The following is a 25,077-nucleotide window of genomic DNA, read 5'->3' as shown; positions in this document are numbered from 1 at the left end:
CATAATAGCTGGGAATTGCTGATGGCCAGGATGTAACCATTATCTGAAATATTTTGATAACATGTTAATATGACCATACATAATTTTTGAAAACAGTGGAAAAATGAGTTTGAGACTGTTAAGTGTGATTTTGCACTTAGACCCTCGTTTATTTCAATTTGTGTTTTATTGATCACTGTATAAAACTTTCCATTGGTGTCCAATAACCACGTAAGGAAAAAGGCTGTAGAGAATCAAATTTCTCTCTACAGGCAGTGGGAACATCGTTCGTCTTCAGGATCAAAGCTGGAAGCCTGTCATTGTTTTTGGTAAAGTAGTTTACAGGTTCCACGCCATACAGTCATACTACGCTGAGTTTGGTAACGCATAAATGTTTAGAATTACAGGTAAATGAGGATGGTTTAACAGCAGTGAATGATACACTGTATCATGGTATCAGGTCTTTTTTCAGACCTAATTTTTGCAGATAGAATTTCTCTCAGTCTTTGTCATGTCTCTAGGTTTACACATTTAGAATCAAATTTGGTTTTTATGCTGAGTAGATAAGAAATGTTATGTACTGTACAATAGCTTTTATTGTCACTGATACATTTTCTTTCATATCTTTAAATATTCCCTATGCCTGAAACTAGCTGGACTATGCTGTCATGTCAAAGTGTAAAAATGGCTTTTATTTTGTGAGCTGTGTTTTTGTTTTGAGTTGTTATGATAATAGTGACATGGCTATCTGAATCTGTTACAGTGTGCCTGAATATTATGACTATGGTCACGGAACAAGTGAAGAGGCTTATGACAGCTACGGTAAGGTCTCTTCTATCTTCTGCAAATTTGTGAAATCAGAGGAAAGTATCTGTCACTGGCAATTCAGAAATTACTTCCATACACTTTATTTCTCTCATTTTACAAAGACCAAACAAAATAGATTTGTGTAACTTTAGGGTGAGTTTTGACATAGGACCAGAAAATTGGACTGATGAATTTCAGTCAAAATTTCAAAGCCAGTTACTCACAGTCACCGGTCAGTTTAGCAGCAACACAAAACTTTCTGTTGGTGTTTGAATATCTTTCACAGTGTTAAATTTCAGTCTGCTTGATTTACCAACAATACTATGCATCTGCTGTTGTCATGTGCATCATTTCAACTAGCAAGGTTGGTGAGATTTAGAAATATAGACTTAATCAAAGTGGAAAGAAGGAGAGGGTGCTGTATCACCATGGGAACCCCTCCTGCACCAAGACTAAGGAGCATCTCATGCCACACTAGGCAGTATGAGCAGAGGGAGGGCTGTAGTCTTTGCACTTCTCCACCGAGTCTGTGTCTGAGCTGGAGCAGCTCCACCTCATGAGTACAGGGAGCATGAAAGGAAGAGAAGTGAAAGGAAGAGAAGCTCCCCTGAGTACAAATCATTTTTCAGATCTGTTGTTTGCTATTAGTGATATATTTCAATAACTGGTGTGTAGACCATGTTTTCCTATTCATAATTATCAGTACATTGTATCAGGTGGCACAGTGAATCTCACTCAGAGATTTTCATTGAAATAACAAGTCAGCTTAAAGAGTAACCCTAATATTCAGCAGAGCTTTAATGCCTGATTTACTACTTCTGAAGTATCCTAAGTCTACGTAGTGACTTCCACAGCATTGCGAAAATGAGAGCTGCTGGAAATGATGCTGCAAATGAAAGTTACACTAAGGGGTAATATAAGTGTTGCTGCTTGAAATAAATAATTCTATTCATGCAGCTGTGAAGCAAATGTCACTAATGCTAACTTGCAGTTTCCATTGTATTGGTACAGAAATAGACATTAGTGAGATGTTGTCAAAATGATTGCATTGCATAATCAGAAATAACTTATTTTTTTGTACAATCAGTTCTCACAATATATTTGGATGATACAATGTGCAGTCAAGCACATTTTCAATGCTAGGCAAGTAATAATAATAGCTTATCCATGTCAGTGTGAGTGGTTCAGTTACCCTTTGTTTTGCTTCCTTTTTGCACATACATTTTTAATAGCTGTAGTGGAAGATCCTTCCTCCCATCTACAGATCCCCTCTCCACTGCTGTCCTGAATGAACTCCTAAGCTTTTAGGCAATGCAAAAAAGAATAGTCTGAGCTCAGCAGTGAGAATTACTCACTGTTTCACTTTTAATTACACTCCACCATGCTGAATCTCCATGTGTTTGGGCAAGACATTTAAAGTAGTGTCACTTTCCTTCCAATCCCTCATTTGTAAAACTAGAAGAATATTACTTGTTTTCCCAGCAGGGATTTTGAATGGACTAATTAGCTGAGGCTTACAAAGTGTTCACAGAGTGGCATCATGACTAAGTTTATGCTCTGCATGAAGCTCCTTTTTTTTTGTTTTCCATTCAGCAGCTGAAACAAACCCAATATGCCTGGGTTTCCTTATGCTAGACTTAAAATACATGGCTCATAACTGTGGACTTGCTTTAATTTTTGCTTGAACTGTTTTCTGAGTTGGCATTTGCATACAAAGATCTGAGTGTTATCAATCACTTGGAATAAACTTAAAGTTGAATAATATTTCAGATTGCAATTTTGCTACTTCCTGATAGTAGATACATTTATATATAAGTATTTATGCTGCTCTTGCTTCACCTGCTTAGGAGATTAGTAAATTTGCCAATTTCATGCCCTAGAAACACATGCAGGAACTTCTGTCATTCCCAGGTCACCACTATTTATCTGAGGAGGCAATCTGAGTACACAGAGCTATAGAGCTATAGAATATGTGCTTAACTTCCTCAGTTTCTGAGTTCTTTCTGCATACAGTGATATTCTTTCTGTATCTGATCTATCACCTCTTTTCATCCTCACCTAACTTTACCCTAATTCTGTGTCTCCAGTTCCCTACTTTTTCAGGATGTTTTGTAACTCATTGTGAGTTACTCCTGAATCCATCCCACTGTATTAAATCAGCAACCCCTTCATTTTTCGCCATCCTGCAGAAGTCAAGTTTTTCTTTCATTTCAGCTCAATTTGACACCTTGTTTTGCCTTCCATAACAAGGCTATATTCCTCCTTTACAATTCTTTCTGGCACACCTCTGTAATTCAAAATTCTCCCAATCTCTGAATAAGACCACAGACAAATGGTACATGAATAAAGTCTTGTTGTCAGCTCTTAGGTGTTTTGTGCAACAACTTATCTTTTCTCTCTTATCCTTTTCAATAACAATATCTAAATTATCAAAAATTTACTAGCTTGGCTTTTTTTTTTTACTTTCTTCCGTGCATCCTCTTCCTTCCAACTTACCTTTAGGGAGGACAATTTTCAATCCTGAGAAGGTTTTTTTTCATTTCTCGTGAAGTAGATTCAATTAAATAATAATGCTGCTTCATACTTAGAATCTTTTTAAAATATAAAATAGAGTTCTTTGTAGCTTCTTAAGTATAGAGCGCAATAGTACTCCTATATGAGCTGCCTGCTATGACTTTCCTTGCTGTCTGTACTCCTGAGAAGTAGCAGGTGTTTTACATCTCATGGGTTCTTCTCTGCTCCTTTTAAAAGAACTTGTGGAGAATTCTGATTGGGGAAGCTATTTCCTCAGAAGATCATAAGATTTATGTATTTATGGATTTTACACAGTATGGTTCCAAAAATTAGAGGAGCGTTTCAGAGCAGAGCCCACCTGAACAGCATTTAATTCTCAGGAAGTTCACATCTCTTTCATTAGATGGAAGTACAAACCAAGGAGGAATCTTAAGTCACTTGTCGTAAGCTGGGCAAGATAGATTCCTAAACAGTATTCATTGCTGTAAAATCCATAACTTAACTGCCTTAACTCCTTGCTCAGTTTCTTTTATGAAGGTTTGTAAGTATTCCATCCCCTCCAAATCCAGCCATGGCATCTCCCAAGACAATAGAAAGATCAGGGATGTATGTAGACTCACACTGCTTCCCATGACTAAGGGATGTTCCATGAATGAAAATGTGCAGTACAGAACCCCCTGACAAAGTTAGACACTTAAGCTGTGTTGTCATTTGACATGCTTGTCACCCAGTCTCTCAGAAGGATCAAAGTAGAGACACTTCAAAGCATTCCCTGCAGCAGTCTCTGAGCACATGGAAATACAGTACTCAGGAATTATGAGATTCCTACAAATTTTTTATAAGAACAGGATTATGCAGCTACTGCTTGAGAATTTTGAAGATTGCTGTTCCAGGCTGAGGAACATAAATTTGGGACATATGCCTGAAAATCTTGGGAATGTGGCCCTTACAGGCTTCTTCATGTGAGTGGTAAAGAAATATTTTTAGAAGGCAGTTTAAAAACAAAAGACCAGTCATTTAAAGTACTGTACAAATTTTCAAAAATGTAAAACATCCTCCCCTCTAATCACACTCACAAAAATTTATGATACTTCTGTCACTGAAGGTTTTGATGCCTGCAGATAAGTCTAAACTAAGGTAATGGTGTCATGTTAACTTGATGCTGATGTTTTAAGGGAGAAGGCATGAAATTGGATTAATTTATGAACAAAAGGTTTATATTCTTTGCTGTCATCATATGTTAGTAATTTTGTGATTTCCCTTCTGGCACTGTTGTCATCTGAAGAAATAACTAGTGAAAACATGAGTTTAATGATTTGTCTTACAAATTGATTAGGATAAAATGTAGACCTAAAGTTTGGTAACTAAGAATCTTTCCTGCCTGTATGTAATGTGATACCCAACTCCAAAAAGCATCTTCCCTGGAAAGGACCATTGTAAATAAAAAGCCCTTTGTTATCAATTAATGTTCTCATTTCTTTCTCCTTTTCCCTGTTTTTTGTTTTTTAGAGGAAGCAGCATTTTTGAGTCAAGCGCTGTGTTGTGTTAGGCCACATTAGAGAGATAACAGAGAAGAGTATATGACTTGCAGGCAAGGCAGAACCAAGAAGTCATTACACCGACCTGCTTTACTGGTTTTTTTATTCATCTGAATCCTGTTTTGCCCTTGTACTGATCAGAGCATTCCAAACTTTGTTTATCAGCGACTCTTTCTGTCTTAGCTCTCCCAAGGCTGGAGACTCCAGCAGTGAGCTCTGCCGGTTGCGGCTGCAGAATGATCCAGAGGCTTCGGCCCCTGCTTCCAAAGGGAGACTGCCACAGTACTGAGAGTGTGCATCTTGTCAGATGCCACAGTTCACAGCCTGGTGCATATCCTGCCTTGTGTATTTCCTGAAAATTATGGCCATTATGTTTTTATGTCAGGTCAAGAACTGCAGTATCTGAAAGACCAGTACACTCAGACTTCTTGTGCTACTACTGAAAAAGCAGAAACCCTAGACAGAGAGTGAAAGGATAGGTTGAAGTCTATAAGCTCCTAAACCACCACAATTAAATTAGAATAACACCATCTGCCAAAGGCCTTAGGCAAGAGTTAGAAAGTTTAATCTGTAGCTTGGCACCTATACAAAGAGGGAAGACATAAATGAACTCCAGTCACATTACTGCTGCTTTTCAGGAGAAGCTTGCAAGGTTTTACTGCATGTCTCTGCGTTAAGGGGACATTATTTAAATATTTTTTGTCTTCACCAAAAATTTTCAGCTGTTTAGATTTTCTTAAATGACCATGGTTTTTTTTGATGCTTATTCTACTCCAGTTTAGCATTAGGGAGTTGTAAAGAATTGGGTACTTGGTTTTAGGATAATTCAATTTTTAATTAAAATTGGAGCGTGTAACTGTTTGGTGGAATTGCTTTTAATGTAAGACATCATTTAAGTTGTAAAATGCTGTCACAATGATTTAACTATTTCACAAATAATTCCCTGCCAGTCACTCCATATAAGAGCTTTGTAATTGTTATAGCAATTAGTTTACTGAGTAGTCCTCTACGGAGATGGCACTTCACAAACAAATTCTTTATAGGCCTTTATAGATAACAACTAAAAATGTACAGCAATATTCCACTACTCTTTTATTATATTGTTTTTTCATTCTCTGTTTGTCCTAAAAAGTGTTTCATTTAGTAAATTAATTTTTTCTACAATAACAATAATAGTTTCTGCTGAACAAGTAAAAGTAAGTATATCAGGATGAAATTAGTGGAGGAAAGCATGTATGGAGGGTTCAAACCTCTAGAATTCTGATAAAAAGAGCTTGATTGAAGAGATGTTACGTTAGGGGACATGAATTCTCATACTTCATTAAAAGACATAAACATGCTCATGTCCTGGAACTCAAGGAACTGTCACCCTAGTGTGAAATAAACTCTCTATGGCAATGACAAAGTCAAATGAAGCCATGTCACAATGTACTCAGAGAAAATACTTGTGAATTTTGAAATAGCACTTCATACCAATTCCTGTGCAGATGGAGATAGGAGGTTTTTTTCAGTTGTTGAGTCCAAGGTTCTTTCTCATTTTTAATAACTTTGGCATTGTAGATCATTGGTCCTGATATTCATTAAGCTCAGCATGCTAAGGATTTCTTGCCCTATTTTTTTCTAGCCCCGAGTCTCATTTAAATATTCAAATGTAAGAAATCAAGTGCTCAAATAATTCATAGTGACTGATTTGCAGATGTAAGAGATGTAGGTCTGATTCTCATCATTACAGTGTTTGACTTCACATGGCTTGTGATTACAATGTCTTTACCAACAGTAATTAACAAAGTCTTACTAATGTGCACCAATTTTTCATTTATATAATCTGAGTGTATACATTTGGTGTCTCCTAGAAAATATTATGGCAACATACCAAAGAAAACTTTCCTTGGTGTCTGGGTCTCAAAAGCATCATGGAATGAATAATAACATTATAGAATGGTTTGGGTTTAAAAGGACCTTAAGGATCATGTTGTTTCAACCCACCTGCCATGGATGAAGACACCTTTCACTGGACCAGGTTGCTCGGAGCTCCATGCAGCCTGGCCTTGAATGCTGCCATGGATAGGGCAGTCACAACTTCTCTGGGCAACCTGTCCCATTGCCTCACAACCCTTACAATGTAGTTTCTTCCCAATTTCTAATCTAAACTTGCTCTCTTCCTGTTTGAAGCTATTTCCCCTTCCTCTGTCATTACATGCTCTTGTAAAAAGTCACTCTCCATTTTCCCTGTGATTTTCCTTCAGATACTGAAAGGCTGCAATTAGTTCATCCTTAAACCTTCTCTTTTCCATATTGAACAATCTCAATTCTTGTAGCATTTCCTCATAGGAGACCTGCTCCATCCCTCTGATGATCTTGCTGGCCTCCTCTGGGCTCACTCTAACAGGTCCGTATCCTTCCTGTGCTGAGGACCCCAGAGCTGATGCAGCCCTGCAGGTGGGGTCTCACCAGAGCAGAGCAGGGGCTAAGATCACCTCCCTCACCCTGCTGACCACACTGCTTTTGGTGCAGCCCAGGATCCAGTTGGATTTCTGGACTATGAGTGCACAAGGCCATGGTTCATGTCCAGCCTCTCCTCTACCCCCAGGTCCTTCCCATCAGGGCTGCTCTTGATCTGCTCATCCCCAGCCTGGATTGATGCCAGGGATTGCCCTGAGCCAGGTGCAGCCTTGCACCAGGTCTTGTTAAACTGCATGAGATTCCCCTGGGCCACTTCTGGAGCTTGTCCTTGTCTCTGTGGATGCCATCCTGTCCTTCAGGTGTGTCAACAGCACCACTCAGCTCGGTGTCATCTGCAGACTGGCTGGGGGTGCACTCGATCCCTTGGCCTCTGTCATTAGTGAAGGTGTCAGATAACACTGGTCCCAGTATGGACTCCTGAGGGACACCACTTGTCACTCATGTCCATCAGGACTCTGAGCCATTCACCACTACTCTCTGGATGTGACTTTCCAACCACTTCCTAATATATCTTATTATTAATTAGGCAATAGAGGTGCAGATTGTACCATTTTGGTGGAGCTTTTGTGGTGTCTTGACAGAGCACCTGGTTGGCTGTTTAGCACATGCTGGTGTTTCTATACTAGCACGGCAGTGTTCCTGTATATAGTATACTAGCAGGAGTGTTCCTTAGAAGCAGATTTACCAGTTGTCTGCATTTATGGGTCTTCTTTCCACATCACTGAGTAGATTCAAAGTACATAAATTTTAGTTTGAAACTAAAGCAAAAAATGCAATCCCAACTGTTTGTGAGATTTCACTTCCAGAGGCTCAAACTAGGCCAGTCTGAAATGAAAAATACCTGTAGGAGCTGTATTGTGAATATCAGGTCTTCAGTCAGCTGTTTTCCTCTGCAGTTCATCCCTATTGGTGTGCACCATGTGCTAATATTGATGCAGCACCTGAATCCTGATGCCCCCAAACTGTCCCTGCTAACAACCTTGCTACATGTGCCATGGCTCTGAGGAGTATGACATGGCCCTGCATGACCATCTTCATTTTGGGCTGATTGAGGCGTCTGATCTCTTGCTGAGCATGAGGAAGATGCTCAGTTCCCAGCCCTGGGAACTCAGAAGTGCTTCTGAGTCTTCCTGTACAGAACTCAATTTTTTTATTCAACTGGAAACAGGAGGCAATGAAGATTTCTACTGCATATGGACAGAAGATGCACCAAATAAATTGCCCTCCTTTAATCTTCTATTTCAATCATTCCTATACTTACTGATAGTGGCATTCCTACTGTGGGACACAATGAACTGGCAAAAGCATTTTCTTGATTTTCTGCAAAATTTTAACAATTCTTTTACTAGAGGAATCACCTTAGTTGTATCTCAAGTGGCATTCATTCCCTCAGAGGAGATTTATGATTTTCATAAGAGCATGATTTTGAAAGTTTGCAGGGAAGGGAGCACATTTTGAATTCAGCTACGATGACTAATGTGGGGATGATACTAGAGTTATTGCTGTTTTGTCAAATCAATGTTTTAATTAGACTATAATTCTTTAGAAAGTCCCATATTTAAACTCATTACATTATTTTAACTGTCTGTATCTCCTAAAACTTTTGTAGTCCAGTTATGCTACGAAAATGAAAAAAAAATTCTGCATGTAGCACAAGACTGGTTTTAATTTATAGCAACTTATTGTGCTTCCTCTATTACTTCTGAATTATAAATCATTTTCTATGACAGAATAAGAATAAGTAAATCATGCAAAACTTTCCTATGTAACATTTCAAATGGTAATTTCACTGTCTTGCACCATGGGAACTATATAGTAGGAGAATCTTAAGACAAAAGTCCTGTAATATTCATGTGCATCTGTTTAATTCCAGATGCAGTATATCACTGCATGTTTCATGTTGCATGACCATAAAGTAATAGAAAATCCATTTTTACTGAAGATAAGTGAAAAATGAAACCCCTTCTACACTGCAACATTCACACTCACAACAGCACTGATAAGACTCCTATTCCTCCTGGCACTGCAGTTTCCCAAACTAGTTGTCAGTGTACTCTGATGCTGCTCCTTCCCTGTCTGTGGCAGGTGCTCACTACAAAAGTGGCTGAAGCCTTCTGAGGAATCATTTTCTCCAGTGGTCACTACTGCAAGCCTGGCTGCCATTACTGAACCTGCAGGGAGGGCTGGCAGAGGGGACTGCACAGGCACTTTTCTGCTCCAGTGCTGCCAGCTGCAGCATTTCTGGGACCCTCCACTACCAGTTTAAGCCAGGGAAGCTCTCAACCCTTACACAAATTTGGAGCAGCCACATAGTTTAGATTGTCAGCCCACCTGAAGAGAAGGTACTATCAAGCATAGGGGCAGTAGTGGGTTTTTTTGAGGAGCTGTGGCCATGTTCAGCAAGTAGACTATTAAACCACAAGGTTTTCCATTCATTTCTAGTTTTTAAGCTGTATATATTTCATATTGCAGGCGTAGTAAAATAAAGAGTACTTAAAATGGTATAAACTAGCTTAATTGGTTTGAGCCTGTGTTTTGAAAACATTTCTTGTCTTCTCAAAACTCCAAATTTCAAATAAGAAGGGCACCATTTGTGATTCGAAAGAGTCACTTCTTCTCACAAAGTAATAAAATGCATAGATGTGAAGTCAGAAAATCCTGTGTATTTTGCAAACTTTGTGCATAAGCAAAAAGAGACCAGAAGATTGAAAAAAGTGCATGTTCTCCTTAAAAAAAAAAAATCTATTCTTGCATTTTTGTCTAAAATAATATATACTTGTCCAATTATGGCACAAGAAAAGTGCAGCTACCTTTTCTGTGTGAATTTTTGGGCTGAAATACTGGATTTGTCAAAGTTAGTTGAGCTTCAGTCATTAGCTTTTGTGGGACAAATTTTCCAACCATTTGCAAGTGGTATTTTGTCTCCATCTATCTTTCTATGGAGGCTTACTAGAAATACAGCACAAATTGAATTGTCTAAAGAAAGGCATTCTAAGAGTTCTCACTTTAAAGCTATGTCTGGTTTCTGTTGAGTCTTCTGCTCAGCACATCTATATCACTTTTCTCTTACTGCTCAGGCAATTAATTACATCTCAGAACACCCCGGGGATAGAGGTATTTTTGTCTCATTCCACCAGTGAGGAAGCCATACTACAAAATATTGAACAATTGTGCAAGGTCACTGAGAAAACAAGGAGTAGAACAAATAATCCAAATTCCTGTGCAGTGTGCTCTCTCCACACATATGCAGTGAAAGTTTGGGGGTTTTTTCTCACAGAAAAGAAAACTGTTTTATTCTGAATAAAAATCGACTTCTGTTTCTAAAACACCAAAAGGTAAATGAAAAATCAAACCATTAATTGAACCATTACACTACTTGCTGTTATATACATCTTAACTATCTAATCAGAATAGCTCTTTCTAATCTTTTCCTGGCCACCTATCCAAAATAATTGACCAGAAATCTGTAAAACTGTGCCCAGTAATTGTGGGCAACATTCAGATGTGAAATAAGTTACTGGGAAGAAAAAGTGATCAGATCTTGATTATTACCAGGTCTAAGCAATGACTATAAATGAAGAATAGTAAGGAGATAATATATTCCTATGTAAATCACATGCCATTAATATATATTTTTATTTTAGCTCATCCATTATTGTGATCTGCCCTTTAGATATTGCATTTTTTTATTTTTTGCATATTTGAAAGACTTCTATTAAATTCTGGAAAGTTCCATTATAAGGTTGCAGAATGCAAAATGAAGAGTTAAAGATATGTGATTTTCTCAAATCTTTACATAAAGACATTTTGCATGTGATGATAACCACTACATGGATAGACCACTGAATTTTTCTGTGCTTTCAATAATGCATAGATAAAATAGTAAGAAAGAAACAACTTCATATGTACCCATCTCTGTGCTATAACTGTTACTCTTTTGATCCCATATTCAAAGAAATTTATCAGGTTAAAAATTAAATTATCTTTTTGCAATCTGACTCTCCTAGCAGTTGATCAAAAAATAATCTTTAAAGGCAGCCTCAAGTAATGTATAAGTTATGTCTGTAATAAATACTGGGATCATTTTTATAACTCAGTGAATGCAGTAAAGTAAATATGAGACCATCTGAACCATATAAAGCAGTGCAAAAACACTAACATGCAAATTCAGTCAGACATAAACCAAGGGTGCTGATTGCCTGTGATAATAAGAATTAATTTTATATCCTAAACGTGAGCTTCAAATACCAATTCATAGGAGCATATAGAGGTTTGGGAGACATATGCAGTGTAATTAAAAGGGCTGTGCCCATGTCTTCACATATCTTTCTTAGCAAAGTAGCTATGACACTATCACACCCAAAGCAATCCTTCAGCCCAAGCACTCTCAGATTCCTCACCTATGAACTCTCTTAAGTTTCCATCATGCTGCAATAACTTATACTTTTAGATTCTGAAAGCAAAACAAAAAATATTTCTTCTTAAATAAGAATGGCAAAGTTGCCAATAACACCAAATTCCTGAACAAACTGAACCCTCTGCCTTGAATTATTAAGCTGCTTGTGTGGATTTCTTTTTAACCATAGTCTTTGATACCTGATAGCACTGGAGATGGTCAAAAGTGAAAAGGACAGGGAATGAGTGTGGTCTGCTAGAGCAGAAAGACTGGATGGAAATCTGGATGTCACTGAGGGAAGAGGAAGGTCAGACTCCACAGGGTTGTTCTTCCCAGGAATGAGAAAAAAAGGAAAAAGAATCAGCGTTAGAACACAACAACCACCCTGCACCTTTCTTCAGCTCTTGGGCAGTCTCTTGCAGTTCTCCCAATTACCTTTCTCTCTCCAAAGCTACATCTATTGCCTGCTCTTCAGCTGAAATGCCTCTCAGTTTCCATTTCATTAACATGTCACTTTCTTAAGATGAAATACTTGTCACTTTCTTAAGATGAAATATGTCCATGCTCTCTTTCCTTCCCCTTTTGCCACAGTCTTTCAGAGAAGACCAGGGTCACTCACTTTTCTCCTGTTCTCACAGTGAAGCTCAGCCTGGTCATCAAACTTTCGACCCTTCTGCTACCCAATGAGCTACCTAAATCTGTGTGTGACTGCTGAGATAGTCTATAGGACTCTAGCCTTTTAAGATTGTTCCCAAAGACGGAGATTTCCATTCTCAGGAGCTCCCTTTCTTCCCTTGGTGCTGAAAGAAAAAGGTTACCTTGGAGTTCTGGAAGGAAGACTTGAAAGAGCAGCTTTCATGTCATCAAACCTGTGATGACTAGCACACAGGTATAAGGTTGTTCATTAAAAACCCCTCTAGGATAAAACCACTAGCAATCTGATTTCTCTTTTGGTGTAGCTGCATTTAGTAATGTACTGGCACTGTGTGGTTCAGAGACTCTTAGTAGTGCTGCTTCCTATCATCTTGCTTTCTCCACAATAAATATATAAACCTTTACTGCTGTATGTGGGGTACACACCAGAGTTTTCCCAGTCAAAGGCTGTAGTCCTAGAATTTCCACGTCTGTTTTGGCTATGGAGTCACTTCTTATTTCAATGATGCTGTTTAAGCTTGAAATCATGGAAAATAGGTCCACTGTGTTACTGAAAAAAAAATGAGTATAAGAGGCTTGTACCACAAATTATGATTCATTTTCTGTTCCATATCAGAAGCTGGTACAGTCACAGGAGCAATTTGTTTTATGAACAGTCAAGGAAAAGCAGTTTCCTCCAGTTGGTAATATAAAGTCATTTTTTACTGCATGAGTACTACCAAAAGACTGTACATTTCACCTTTATAAGAAGGTGCTCCAATCTGCACAGTGGTGAGGGGACTAAAAAGGACCAAGAAATTGGCTTGTCTTTGTGTTATAGATTTACTGAATATTTTTTACTACTTCAGTCATTCTCATTTATATAAATGAAGCTTTTCTTTTTCATATAAATCTTTCTTGTCCCCGAGGCCTCTCTGCAAATGTAGTAACACTTGAGCAAAGGGTAACTGAAGCTGGAAAAAATTTACAGCAAAACGCCATTTTTAAAGGATATAATGATATATACTGCAGATGTAGGATTTTTAAATTCACTATACAGAAACTTATTCCCTGTAGGAATGAGAGACCTGAGGATTTAGAACCATATCATATTGGCTGCCACTTCTTCAACCCTCTAGGCAGTAGCTTTCCACAGCAAACTTTGGTTTCATGTGACCATAAAACCCCTTATTTTCAAAAAGAGAACATCCTGAAGAACTCAAAGAGAAAGAAAATAAATTGAGTGCACCAAAAAATCACAGCAGGAGTGTTTCTTGTTCCATAGCAAGATCAACTGCTACCAGATCTTTTCCAGAGATGCCCACTCCATACATGCTAGCCTGAACTCGCTTTAGCTCTGCAGCTGCTATTCCCCTCATACCTCAAGGCAATGAGATAATGAAGAGCAGTTGTAGAGAAGACATCTTGCAGAGAAGAAATAGCTTTCAGAATTTTAACAGTGTTTTTGTGTTTTATATTTTCATTTCTCATAGTGACATATTTTTGCATATAAGGAATATTTGATACCTGATTTAACCATTTAGGGTTTTTTGCCTCCTGACATATTTATTTTCTTAGTGGCTTCAATGGTCAGCAGTCATTAGCAAAAACAAGATACCAGCAATGCTGCAGTCTGGCATGATATGATACACTGCAGCTTGTGCATTTCCACTTTAATCACTCTAAGTGTGATCAGGTGAAGTCAGTGGAAGGCAAAACCAGAAATAATTTGATGACCTACTGTTTGATTTAGAAGATAATTCAAGTTTTAGGTTCAACTGCTGGATCAGGACTGTAGGGAGTTTACTGATTGTGCCTTTGGGATGGTTCAGTTCCAGAAATATCATGTCAGGGAGGAAGAAGAAGATTTGTAGAAGCACTGTAAAAACTGAACTAAACTTACAGTTTTTAGCTTATTCTTCCTGAGCATATTTGATTCACTAAATATGAAAAAGTATTCTAAAGATACTGCAAAGTAAAATCTCCTCTTGCTTCATGGTAGCTTCACTTCTACACATTTTTCTTCCATTATTTTCTTTCTTTGGTCTCAAATGGAAATTAAAAATCAAATACATCTTTCTTATCTTTTCATTATTCAACTCTTCATCTTGTTACCATACCAACTGCATAAAATGCTGCTCGGATTTCTGCTTTAACTTAAATACTAGAAACTCAAAACATCAAATAAATTCTGAACTGGCAGACTAATGCAGTGATTTTTCCAGAGCTGACTGTACCGCCAACACAGTAGTTATTCATTCTCTGCTGAAAGTGAAGGAGTAAGGCTTTTTTTTCTTCCTAAGATAGACAGGTTTCCTGTGTAGAGAAGTAGGTTAGTTTTCTGTAAGTTTTTTTTGTGGGAGGATAAAGAAGTGGATGATAACACCATCCTCATTTCATTTTCTAAAGCTTTCAGCCAGAACCCTCAAGAATTTTGACAGCCATTAGCAGTGGCATCCCTTTGTTCTTTGAATTTTAGATATTTACAAAACTTGTTTTTCTCTTCTGTTTTTAGCACAAGAAGAATGGGCCACGACCCGTTCCAGCCTAAAGGCACCACCTCCAAGGTCAGCCAGAGGGGGATACAGGGAACACCCCTATGGTAGATATTGAAGGTCCTCCTCATCTGTGACCTCATCTCAAAGACAATTAATAGCCTGTGGTCTCCACATAAACAGCAACAAGACAAGTAATAGTCCATTTCTTTTCTATCCTAGGAATTACTGCTCATTATTATCCTATGTACTACTTGTATTTCCTATAACATTGGCGTGACATTGGCATTAGTATTATTTTATAACACGGACTTAAAAAAAACAGACAAAAAACCTTTGGCAAGCATTGTCTATAAACTATTCAAAGATGATGTTCTGTTGGTTGTATTCATTGCTGTGTGTAACTAAAAAGCATGACACTGTTACAGCTCTTGAGTCTCTCTACATACTAGTTAAGGCTGAGTTTCTGTTTAGGGTTGCTGAAAGACTGTAATATGATCTTTTTTTTTTTTTTTTCGAGCCAGACAATAATCAAGCTGTAGATAAGATGTTTTAACCTGTCTTTTTTAATATATGTTAGTTTAGATTAAGATGCTCGATATTAAGTTTGTAAATTTAATTTTAAATGCTGTTTTAATGGGGTTGAAAACAAGCAGCTACTGTATGTATGTAGCTAACTGAAGTTGTTCAGTGTTTTAACCTGTATTTGTTAAAAAAAATCACTTAAAGTTCCATGTGTAAGCTTCTCTAAATAGGAAACCATAATTTTGTCAAATATGTTTGCCATAATTTGTCAATAAAGCTGAAACCTTTTGTAACAAACTAAATTTGGAATTACTTGTTTTCTAGCTTTAAATGCCTGCTTTATTTCTTTTTCAAGAGATGCCTAAAATGTTTTTATATAAAAATTACAAAAATGAACCCAAGCCTGTTTTAAGATTTTTTGTGTAAGACTTTAAAAGTTGTATTAATAACTTCTGGTTGTTAAATAATATAAAAGTTAACAAACTAAACTGTTACATGAATCATGGTTAGTATCCACTAATGTATAACATGTTAATGGAAAAAAATGCTTTAGAACAATAAATGGATTTTAAACTATCCTTTAAGCTTGATCTTGCTAAACACAAACTCTGATTGACTTGTTTGTATTAGCATGTCTCTCGTGAGAATGTAATGGAGTTTAAAGAGGTAAGATTACCACTTACCACTGTTAGACTGTCTAAATGCTAGTTCTTCAACCTTTGAGTTTCCCCGCACATTAAATATCCCATTCAACATGTAAGCATTGCATAGATTCACCTATTTGTTTTCACTCAGAAGAGTGCGTTGACTGCATTTTTCGTAGTATATAACAATTTGTCTTGATAAACAAATCATCAGTGTCACTGCCCAGCTGTTGGTACTCAACTTCAAAAACTTTATTTGTAATTTTCAGTGCTAAATATCACCGCCCTTGAAGGCAGTTTAGAGGGCTGATATTTCTTTTGAGACTATCAGACTTGATGGCTGATGATTATTAAGGAAATATGTCGCAGGACTCAAAGGATGACTAAACGTTAAACAGGTAACACTAATAGTAACTCTGTAATTTTGAGTATGCAACAGTAATGTAAAATATTCTCAGTTATTAAGTTACTGATAGTTAAAAAAGTAAACCTACCAAAAGATAACAAATAGGTATATAGGCTATTAAAACAACTAATTAACATTAACTAGTGACAACAAAATTATTCTACAATATATAACCCTCAAGGTAATAAACAGAACTAAAATTAACAATAATAGTAATGCAACTCTTGCTAACAACAAATATATAACCTAAATTTTGATGAAGAAAAAAAAAAAGAGCGCAAAACTTGATGGTAGGGATGCCAAAACTGTTAATCCTTTCAGTACAGTCTTTTTGTTTACAGTGGCTTTTTGTCAATGTGATTGGTTTACTTTTTTGATGCGACTAAAGTACAGGCCGATTGCTGTTCAGTTTGTGAACAAAATCTCTTGCAGCTGGAGTTGCATGCTAGCTCTTTTTGCATAGTTTATGATGAGTATGTTTTGTCCTTTGAAGTGTTAAAGTGAATTTAGTAGGCTACGCGATGGTTACATTGAGTTTATTCTGTCTCACTATTTCAGGGACTCACAGGCACTGGACAGCTAAGCAGCAGATCTGCTGGGAAGTGGTCAGGTAAGCTCTGCTGCATCTCAGGGGGTTCTCCTATTTACTGTTTTATCTCTGCATTTGTTTTTACTAACAGACAAACACTTATTCAGCTGCAGTTTTAAAATAAATGTCTTTCCAGCAATGTTTCTCTGCATATCAGCATCGTGATCATGGTATAATGGCAATCAAAACTTTTACATGTGTGTTATGATACTCTTCATTCCAATAAAAAACATCTTGTCATCTAGCCTTTTAATGGTAAATATTAAGATGGTGTACTTTATTACTGCTCTTGTTAAAACAGGAGCTTCTGTTTATTAAAAGCATGCCTACATTTTGGATAGTCACTTAACAAAGAAAAATGCAATGCTAGATTGTCTTTGCTTCTGAAAATATTTGACTTTTCTTCCTATGAAAATTGTATCTGTATAGAGACAGGAAGTTTTATACTTATACTTGGTAGCTTTTTCTTTTTTATTCTTTAGAATGGCAGAGACATTTAGGTATTACTATGCAATGGCATGGGTGGAGGCATTACTTGTATTTCTCTGTTAAATGCATTTAAACATAAAGGTGTATCTTGGATGACCTTCTTAAACAGACTTCAGTTTATATGTGAGATTTTTGGCCGAAGCCAAATGTCATTGCTGGAAACACAAAAAAAATTCAGCTCAGTTACAGCCTTGTCCATGGACTCAGAAGTGCAAACCTAATCACAGTACAAAAAGTAAAAATTCTTGTCATCATTCTTAACTTCATAAGATTACACAAATACACAATCCTAGACACATTTATTACTCTGGCATCTTTTCCTATGAGTGTGGTCTGGATGATGTAACATTTTCCAGGTTTCGTGGTACTCAACAGTTACTTACAAGCCACAAGTTGTATTGCATAACAAGATATAAAGGGTTTAATTTTCCTCTCCAAAGAGGTGCCTCAAGATCTTTATAAATTGGTTTTATTGATGTGTACAACCACCCTACAGACCAAAGTGATGTAGTATGGCATTAAGGTTTGTCTGCATATTACAGTCACATCAGTGTGAGTGTGCCACTGTAGGAAACTCTTCCATCTCCACACCTTGGATGTAGTTGCAGTAATTTGCTTTGGTCAGTATGTATCTCTACAGAAAAGAAAAATGTTTTCCATTGCTATAAATAGTTTCATGCTGGTATAACTGTGATTATTATGTATTATAGATTATACCATATTACTATTCCAGGAAATTCTTCTATGCCTTGCTGAAATGATTAACAACACAAAGCTGTGAGCAGGTCATACCTGATGTAAGTGGGATCCATGACAAAGTAGATAAAATTAATTTCTCACTTGCGCATCACATTTTTATGTGAGGGTAACTACTGCGAACTCCTTGAGGATGGACTTCAATAAATAAAGCTTTATAGCAGAGAAGTGTCCTTTAATATTCCTGTCTCTAAGTCTACTTTGTAGCCATTACTTGTCTAAATTTTAAAAATGGCAGAAAATGTCAGTAAAATGATGCATTGTGAACTATTCTTACATAAGAATTATTTTGAAAAAGTAGGTTAAGTCAATGCAAGCAAACAGCTGTTTATGCAAACATTTTTTCTATTGATTTTCAGGAAAATAGTATGAAAAATTACCCAAGACTGCATGTGCTGTTCAGTGCTAACTAAAAGTGTATTTCACTAGTGTTTCTGGAGAAGCCTTGCAGTTAATCAGCTATGTCTTAGGAAAAAAACATAATCCACTTTATTAATTTTTGAGAGAGTAACAAGAGAGTCTGATTATTCTAAATAACGGCTGTCTTCAGGTCTTCCATGAAAAACTGTGACACATTCCACACATCCACCATCAGGTCAGCCACAATTCTGAGGTCCTGAAAACTCATGTGCATCACCAGAAAACATGTAATTTCACTCATGCTACAGATCACTCCAAGACACTTGTCACCAACCAGACGCTTTATCTGGCTTAACTCACTTAGCAATTAGTTTTGTTTGTAATACAAAGAAAAAAGCAATATAAAATACCAAAATAAATGAGTGAAAAACACTGGGAAAGAGAAGTTAGAAAGGCAAAAATTTTCTTCAAATATTTTTAAGACTTTTTCGTTTGTCTGTGTTGACCTTATATATAGAACAGTTTGATCTTTAGAAGAAAGTGCTATATAGTTTTTTTGCACTTCTTTAGTAGTTAAATCAGCAAATTATATTTTGTTTAGCAGCCTTTTTGCATGTATTCAAGAGCCATTCTAACTGAAAAAATTAGGTATTTCTGGAGCAGCAACTTTTATTAGAAAATGGAGTAGCACCATGTAACTCTTTCCTATTCAGCTTATCTTACAGTGTTTCAACAAAGATTTTAAATCTTCATATGAATAAATGAAGAACCTCAGGAAGCACAGTATATCTGACATCACCACAGAGGATATTGGCAATGTTCTTGTAGCTTAATGAGATCCTCAACCTCCATCCAGAGTGACAGAGCTACAGCCATAAAGAAAAGTGACCTCTATCCCTTACTCCATGCCCCTTCCCTAGCCCAGCCACGATTTCTCCATTTTATTTAGGGATGTGCTGACTTCCAAACTGCCTCACACTGGTGTTAGTGATGGGGAGCGAGGGCATGAGGAGCACATCACTGTGTCTGTGGTGGCTCCGAGGAAATGAGAGCAGACCTTGTGGGTGAGCATGGCAGGATGGAAGGGCCTGTGGCTGTATTGCCAGGGAGCAGCCAGGACTGAGGTACTGAGCTGCCTGTCAGGAACTGAGTAAAGCAATCAAGTTACCATTAGGATCAGGATAATTAACATATATGAGTCCATCTGTTGAAAGGCTTATTACTTCATCATGATAATATGGATTTATGGTAGTCCTCATGAAATATCATCCAGGATTATTATCTGAAGGTTAAAATCAAGAACAAGTAATCAATGTATTGTGTTCAAATAAAAACTAATTTGGTCTACAATAGTGATGTATTTCCTTCATGTTTGACAGTAGGTGTGTTGTGTTGTGAACTGTCTTTCTAATAAGTCTAAAGCTTTGCAAGATTCAAATATTGCAGCTACAAAATTATAAACGGAGGTAAAGGAGAATCTTCAAATTAGCTAAACATTGGAGAGAAGTTTTTGACAGTTAATGAAAGAAGCCTGTGATCCATTAAGGAAAGGAAGCCCTAGAACATTTTCCATATTGTATTGCATTAACATGCAGAAGCAAGCTGAGACTGTATAAAGGTTAAGTAGGGACAGCACTGGATATCAGTGTTCTTCATGCAACCTTTATAGGGCTACCTCATATTCTGTAAAGCTTACTGGTAAATTTCCTTTTGTTTATGGAAAAATACTGTGTAAAAGGAAGAGACAACTGAGAAACTCTACCTAAATTACTTAAATGGCTATATATTTTGAGAGAAAATTGTTCTCCTGTTGTCTTCTGTAATTTCTTTTGTGAAAGAAATACCAGATCTAAACAAGACTATAATCTCATTAAACAATCTGTTTGCTAACAATTTCTTAGCAAAGATGTTAAAGAAAATAGGTTTGGCTTTTTTTCATAAGTATTACCTGAATTCTTTTATAATGTTGTAGAACTTCAATAAATGGCTCAAGACTGCAAGAAGATAAAGGAGTTTGGGACAAATATTCATAAAGTCAGAGTCATAGAATAGGTTATAAATGAATTCTACGTGACAAAGAACCAATTTATCCCTATATCAGAATCTATGGATTTTTGGGAATCAGGAGGACAGAGTTCATTTGTAGATGTATTTTCTTCAAGGTAGGATTAAAAAAATAATTTCACTAACAGATTACAAAGTTTTTACACAAAAAGAAAGGCTATAATTGTAAAGGTTTGCTGTAGTTTAATGTCCAAAGAATAAAGATCATATTTGTTATTATTTCATGTCATCCTCTGTTGTCAACAGATTAACCAAAGTACAAAAAGAAACTGAATTAACAAGTAAAATCACAGGAAAAACTGAAAAATATTTGAATACTGAACAGAAAAATACTGCTAATGTCTTCCGAAGTCTTTTGTCCTCCACTAAAATCTCAGATACACTCCGTGACTTCTGTCGGTTATTAAAACCCAAGAGTTACCAGAAAAAGTGTCACATTATCAATTTTACTGTACTGGTCTGCTGAGATAGAACAGGCACACAGGTAACTTTCTCAAACCAGTTATGGCTTCAGAGATGATCACCATCATCCACTCTGTTCTTAGCTAATTAAATTTTTCTAGTCATTACTGTTTATCATTGGAACCTGACAGAAATCTTTGAAATCATTAAGCCTTTCCTTTTTCTTCAGTTGGTTTTGTTTGTGGTCCTGGCAGTCAGATGCTAACACTCATTTGAAACATTAAGGAAAATGATTCCTACTGAAAGATTTGCTGATCTACATAGCTATTAGACAATTTATGTATGAGCTTTGCTCCTGAGAATGCTGACATCTTTTGGTGGAGACATTGTGTACAGTATTAGTGTTCTGAAACCATGGAATCTGAAGATGAACTGTGCCTGCCAGTATGAGTATAGGAAAGATTTTCTGTCCTTTCACAGTCTCTGGTGCACTAAGTTATTTGTATTAGATCTTGGCAGAACATGTTGAAATATATCTCTAAATTGTGCATATCGGAACATATTGTTCCATATTGTGGAACAAAGTCTTCGTTCTCAAAGAGAAGCAGTTTTTGTCAAGTTAAGCATAAGAAATACGGATTTCTAAGCTTCTACTAAAAACATGTTTCAAAGGTTTGTTTTTCTTATAGAAATCCTTTTAAAAGGCTGTGTTGGGTAGTTACTGAAAGACATCAATGCCTCCTTTCCTAGAATAATTGAATTAATTTTGAAACCTATTATGCTTTACAAAGAATAGCAAGATTTGTTGAAAATACAATTGCAGACATATTTCAAATATGTAAATCAGAAGGGAGGTTTCTTGGAAGAAGATCACACCCATGCTGTAATGGTATATGTCGTCATTCACATATTAGAAAGATAAATATGAAACAAAAATATGTGCAGTTGATTGTCTATATCCTGCATGTGCCCTAAGAACTTTTCAAGATGCCATATGGGAAGAATCAGAACTTCCTAATATCTTTTCACAACATTTGGATGTACAAGGAAAACAGAAATGCTTCAGTACCCTGACAAGAGTAGAATTAATTATGAAAACGATGTTTCTTGTTTATTTCTGTTGCTGCTATACCTTATTGATTTAATGGAGGTATAGTTTCCTGTTATACAGTGTTATTATACAGTGTGAGAGTAGCTGCTTCTATCTTGTTTGGCACTGTTGTTGCCATGCTGGATGCATTAGCTCATGATGGATGGCTCACTCACAGGAAAGCGCTGGATACTCCTGTTGCGTGCCCTTGCCTTACAAGACCTTCACACTGTGTTGCCACCAACAAGTCAGAGGTACGAACTGCTGAGCTGCTCATCTGTGACTCAGCATTCTGGGGGGGCTTGCTTTCTTTACTTCTGCACAGTACACAGAACAACCTATGCAGATATTTTGTATCATGATTTACTATATTCACTTTTAACTCCATATTCATTGCTCAGCTGATAATTCATTATATTTCTTCCTGAACTTTATAACAATCCTGTACAACCAGTGGCAAAATTCAGTGAAAAGGTCTTGCCAATGCAGCTTCTTTTTTTTTTTTTTCCCACTTTTTTTCTCTTCTTCCCAGAAGAACATAATGTTTCATATACTTATTTTAGCTGAAAAGATAATCAAGGACACTGTCTTCAAATGAAATGCTGCTATTTGCTAATAATACAGGAATTTAGTGTGGCATTCTCTGAGTATTGAAAACTGATAGGGTTCTTTTTATTATCCTGTATGTTATTTTGAGTATTTAATACCTTTTTAATATCTGGTTTAGAATTCATTATGTAAAGATACAAACAACTGACAGGAATGTTGTATTACATTGAACTCCTGTTAAGCAAAGTCACTTTCTGATGGAGAATTTAATCCTACAGGTCTTACTCAGGATATACTAAAAATCCATGCTGACATCAAGGACTGAAAAGGGAATATGAAATTCAGAATGTGATCTGTAATCTGTTTTATAATTTAATTAAATTCAAACAGCACACTTATCTGTTAAGGACTGGATTGCATCAATCCACCTCATGTCCTGCTTAGCATCAGTGTGAAATAACCTGGATGCAGGAAGAGTACTTTAGATACAGTACCATGTCAAGATTTTACCTTTCATGTCATCATAACCAGTTTTCCCACATGCAGGAAAAATATTTAGTTGAAGCTACTTGCTTGGCACTGTTGCTTGCTCAAATCTCAACCTGGCAATCAAGTTCATCCATTCATGGTAGTCACCACTTCATTTTCATGAGAACTATCACATTTCTGAAGGAGGCACAATTCTTTTTGTATCACTGAACCTGTTTGCAGATCTAAGGCAAAAGTGGGTTGCCCATTAGACTGTGAAGGCATGTGGGATATGTGCTTTAGGGAATCGAGTGCTCATTTGAAAGAGTTATGGGCATCCCAATAATGCTGTGTAGTCCTTAAAGCTGAAATAGCAGAGCTTAAAAGAAAATTGCTGCGCTGAACTCAAAGCGGTTACTGAAGGCAGCAGGTATTTCAATCTCTGCCTTACAATGGAGAGTCAGAAAAACAGTGAAGCCGCATGATTTGGCTGAGGTCACTCAGCAGGTCACAGTGATGTAATAAAGTGCAATTGGCAAAGCAGCAGGTGAGGGTAGGAAGCTGCGTCAGGAAATGAAGCGCAGGATGCATTCTGAGCTGGGATTTGTTTTGAGAACTGAACTCCCTTGCCCACGGTGCAGTTGTGCTGTCATCACTTGGTGCCTGCTGGACTTCACCAGGCAATTGGATGAAGCCAAAGCAGAATGTGTGTGTATAGGGACCCTACCTACATGTACCAGATATGCACTGAAGAAGCCTGTTGTTATAATTATCTTCATCAATTTCCTTTATAACCCTATTTTTCTATAGCTGCATCACCTGTTGCCATGGTAAGTTTCTCTTGCTGTATGTCTTTGATGAGCAAGAAGGACCTCTCAAAACACTGCTAAAGGCTTGAAACACCTGGAAATACCCAATGTCCTCCTCATAGCACTGAGCACAGTTGGACTGTACCCTAAAAACCTACATATTCTTAAACTTTATAGTACTGACAGTTCTAGAAATAATAGAAGTTTTATTTTATACCAATTTAGGGATCATTTTAGATTCAGAGTAGTTCATTTGGGTTTTTCTACTTTGGAGTCTGCTTAGCTAAAGTAATGGAAATAAGGCACCTGATTTTGTAATACTAAAAATAACCCTAAGAATATCTTTAAGAATCTAGAAAGCAGATAATGTATTGGTGTAATAACACTTTATACCAGGTTCTTCATCTGGACTTACTTCAATGAATCATTCTCATTCATAGCTCCCACAGATAAAAATACAGAACAAGCTATAAAGTATAATTTGCCATGCCTCCATTTCTCTCACTTTTCTTGTAAATATACTTTTGGCAGGGCTGGCCATATTATCTACCATTAAGATATTCTGTAAATGCAACTGTGTCCTCTTCAAGATGGTGGATTTTCAAGATGGCAAATTTTCCAAGATGGGTATCTGCTCAGCCTAAGGATTTTGGTCAAAATGCTAAACAGTTCAGAAAAATAATAAATCTTTTTTTCTGTCAGATCCAGAAAAAGATGTTTGGGATGCGTGGTGAAGGGGTCAGGAGAAATATGTAGAACAAGCAAAATCTCTGTCTGTATTAGCAAATTAGTCAACACCAGAATGATCCTATCTCAGATTTATTTTCCCAGTGCTCGTACTTTTTAATTGCAGTCTTGCCTAATGTACAAGTTGATGTTACAGGTTGATGATACATTGTGGAAATGTGTAAGGGTTGTGTGCCCAAACAGGCTCTTATCCAGTGGTGGACATTCCCAGTGATTTGGAGGGTGTTGAATGGCAAAGAGCTGAGTTTGGCTAAAACAGAGGAATGGATTATATTGTCCTTCAGCAGGTCTGTCAGCAGTTTTGTGTGAGGGTAGACAAATAGGTCAATGTAAAAGCCTGCTAATGTTGTGGGT

At 36.9% G+C, this 25,077-nt stretch overlaps 1 protein-coding gene across 1 annotated transcript in view; it reads left to right on the top strand.

Annotated features, from left to right (window-relative positions):
* KHDRBS2 (KH RNA binding domain containing, signal transduction associated 2) overlaps positions 1-15,918 on the top strand; it is a 311,090-nt gene extending 295,172 nt beyond the window's left edge. Inside the window, exons 8-9 of the mRNA XM_041477469.1 lie at positions 743-801; positions 14,846-15,918. Coding sequence (XP_041333403.1) covers positions 743-801; positions 14,846-14,943 — 157 coding nt within the window. The 3' untranslated portion in view covers positions 14,944-15,918. The remainder of the gene's footprint in view (positions 1-742; positions 802-14,845) is intronic.
* The last annotated feature ends 9,159 nt before the right edge of the window (positions 15,919-25,077 follow it).

This window comes from Pyrgilauda ruficollis, unplaced genomic scaffold (genome assembly GCF_017590135.1).
Source record: "Pyrgilauda ruficollis isolate IOZ18807 unplaced genomic scaffold, ASM1759013v1 scaffold40, whole genome shotgun sequence".
Classification (NCBI taxonomy): domain Eukaryota; kingdom Metazoa; phylum Chordata; class Aves; order Passeriformes; family Passeridae; genus Pyrgilauda; species Pyrgilauda ruficollis.
The sequence above is the reverse complement of the archived record's forward strand: the minus strand, read 5'-3'. Positions and strand labels throughout refer to the sequence as shown.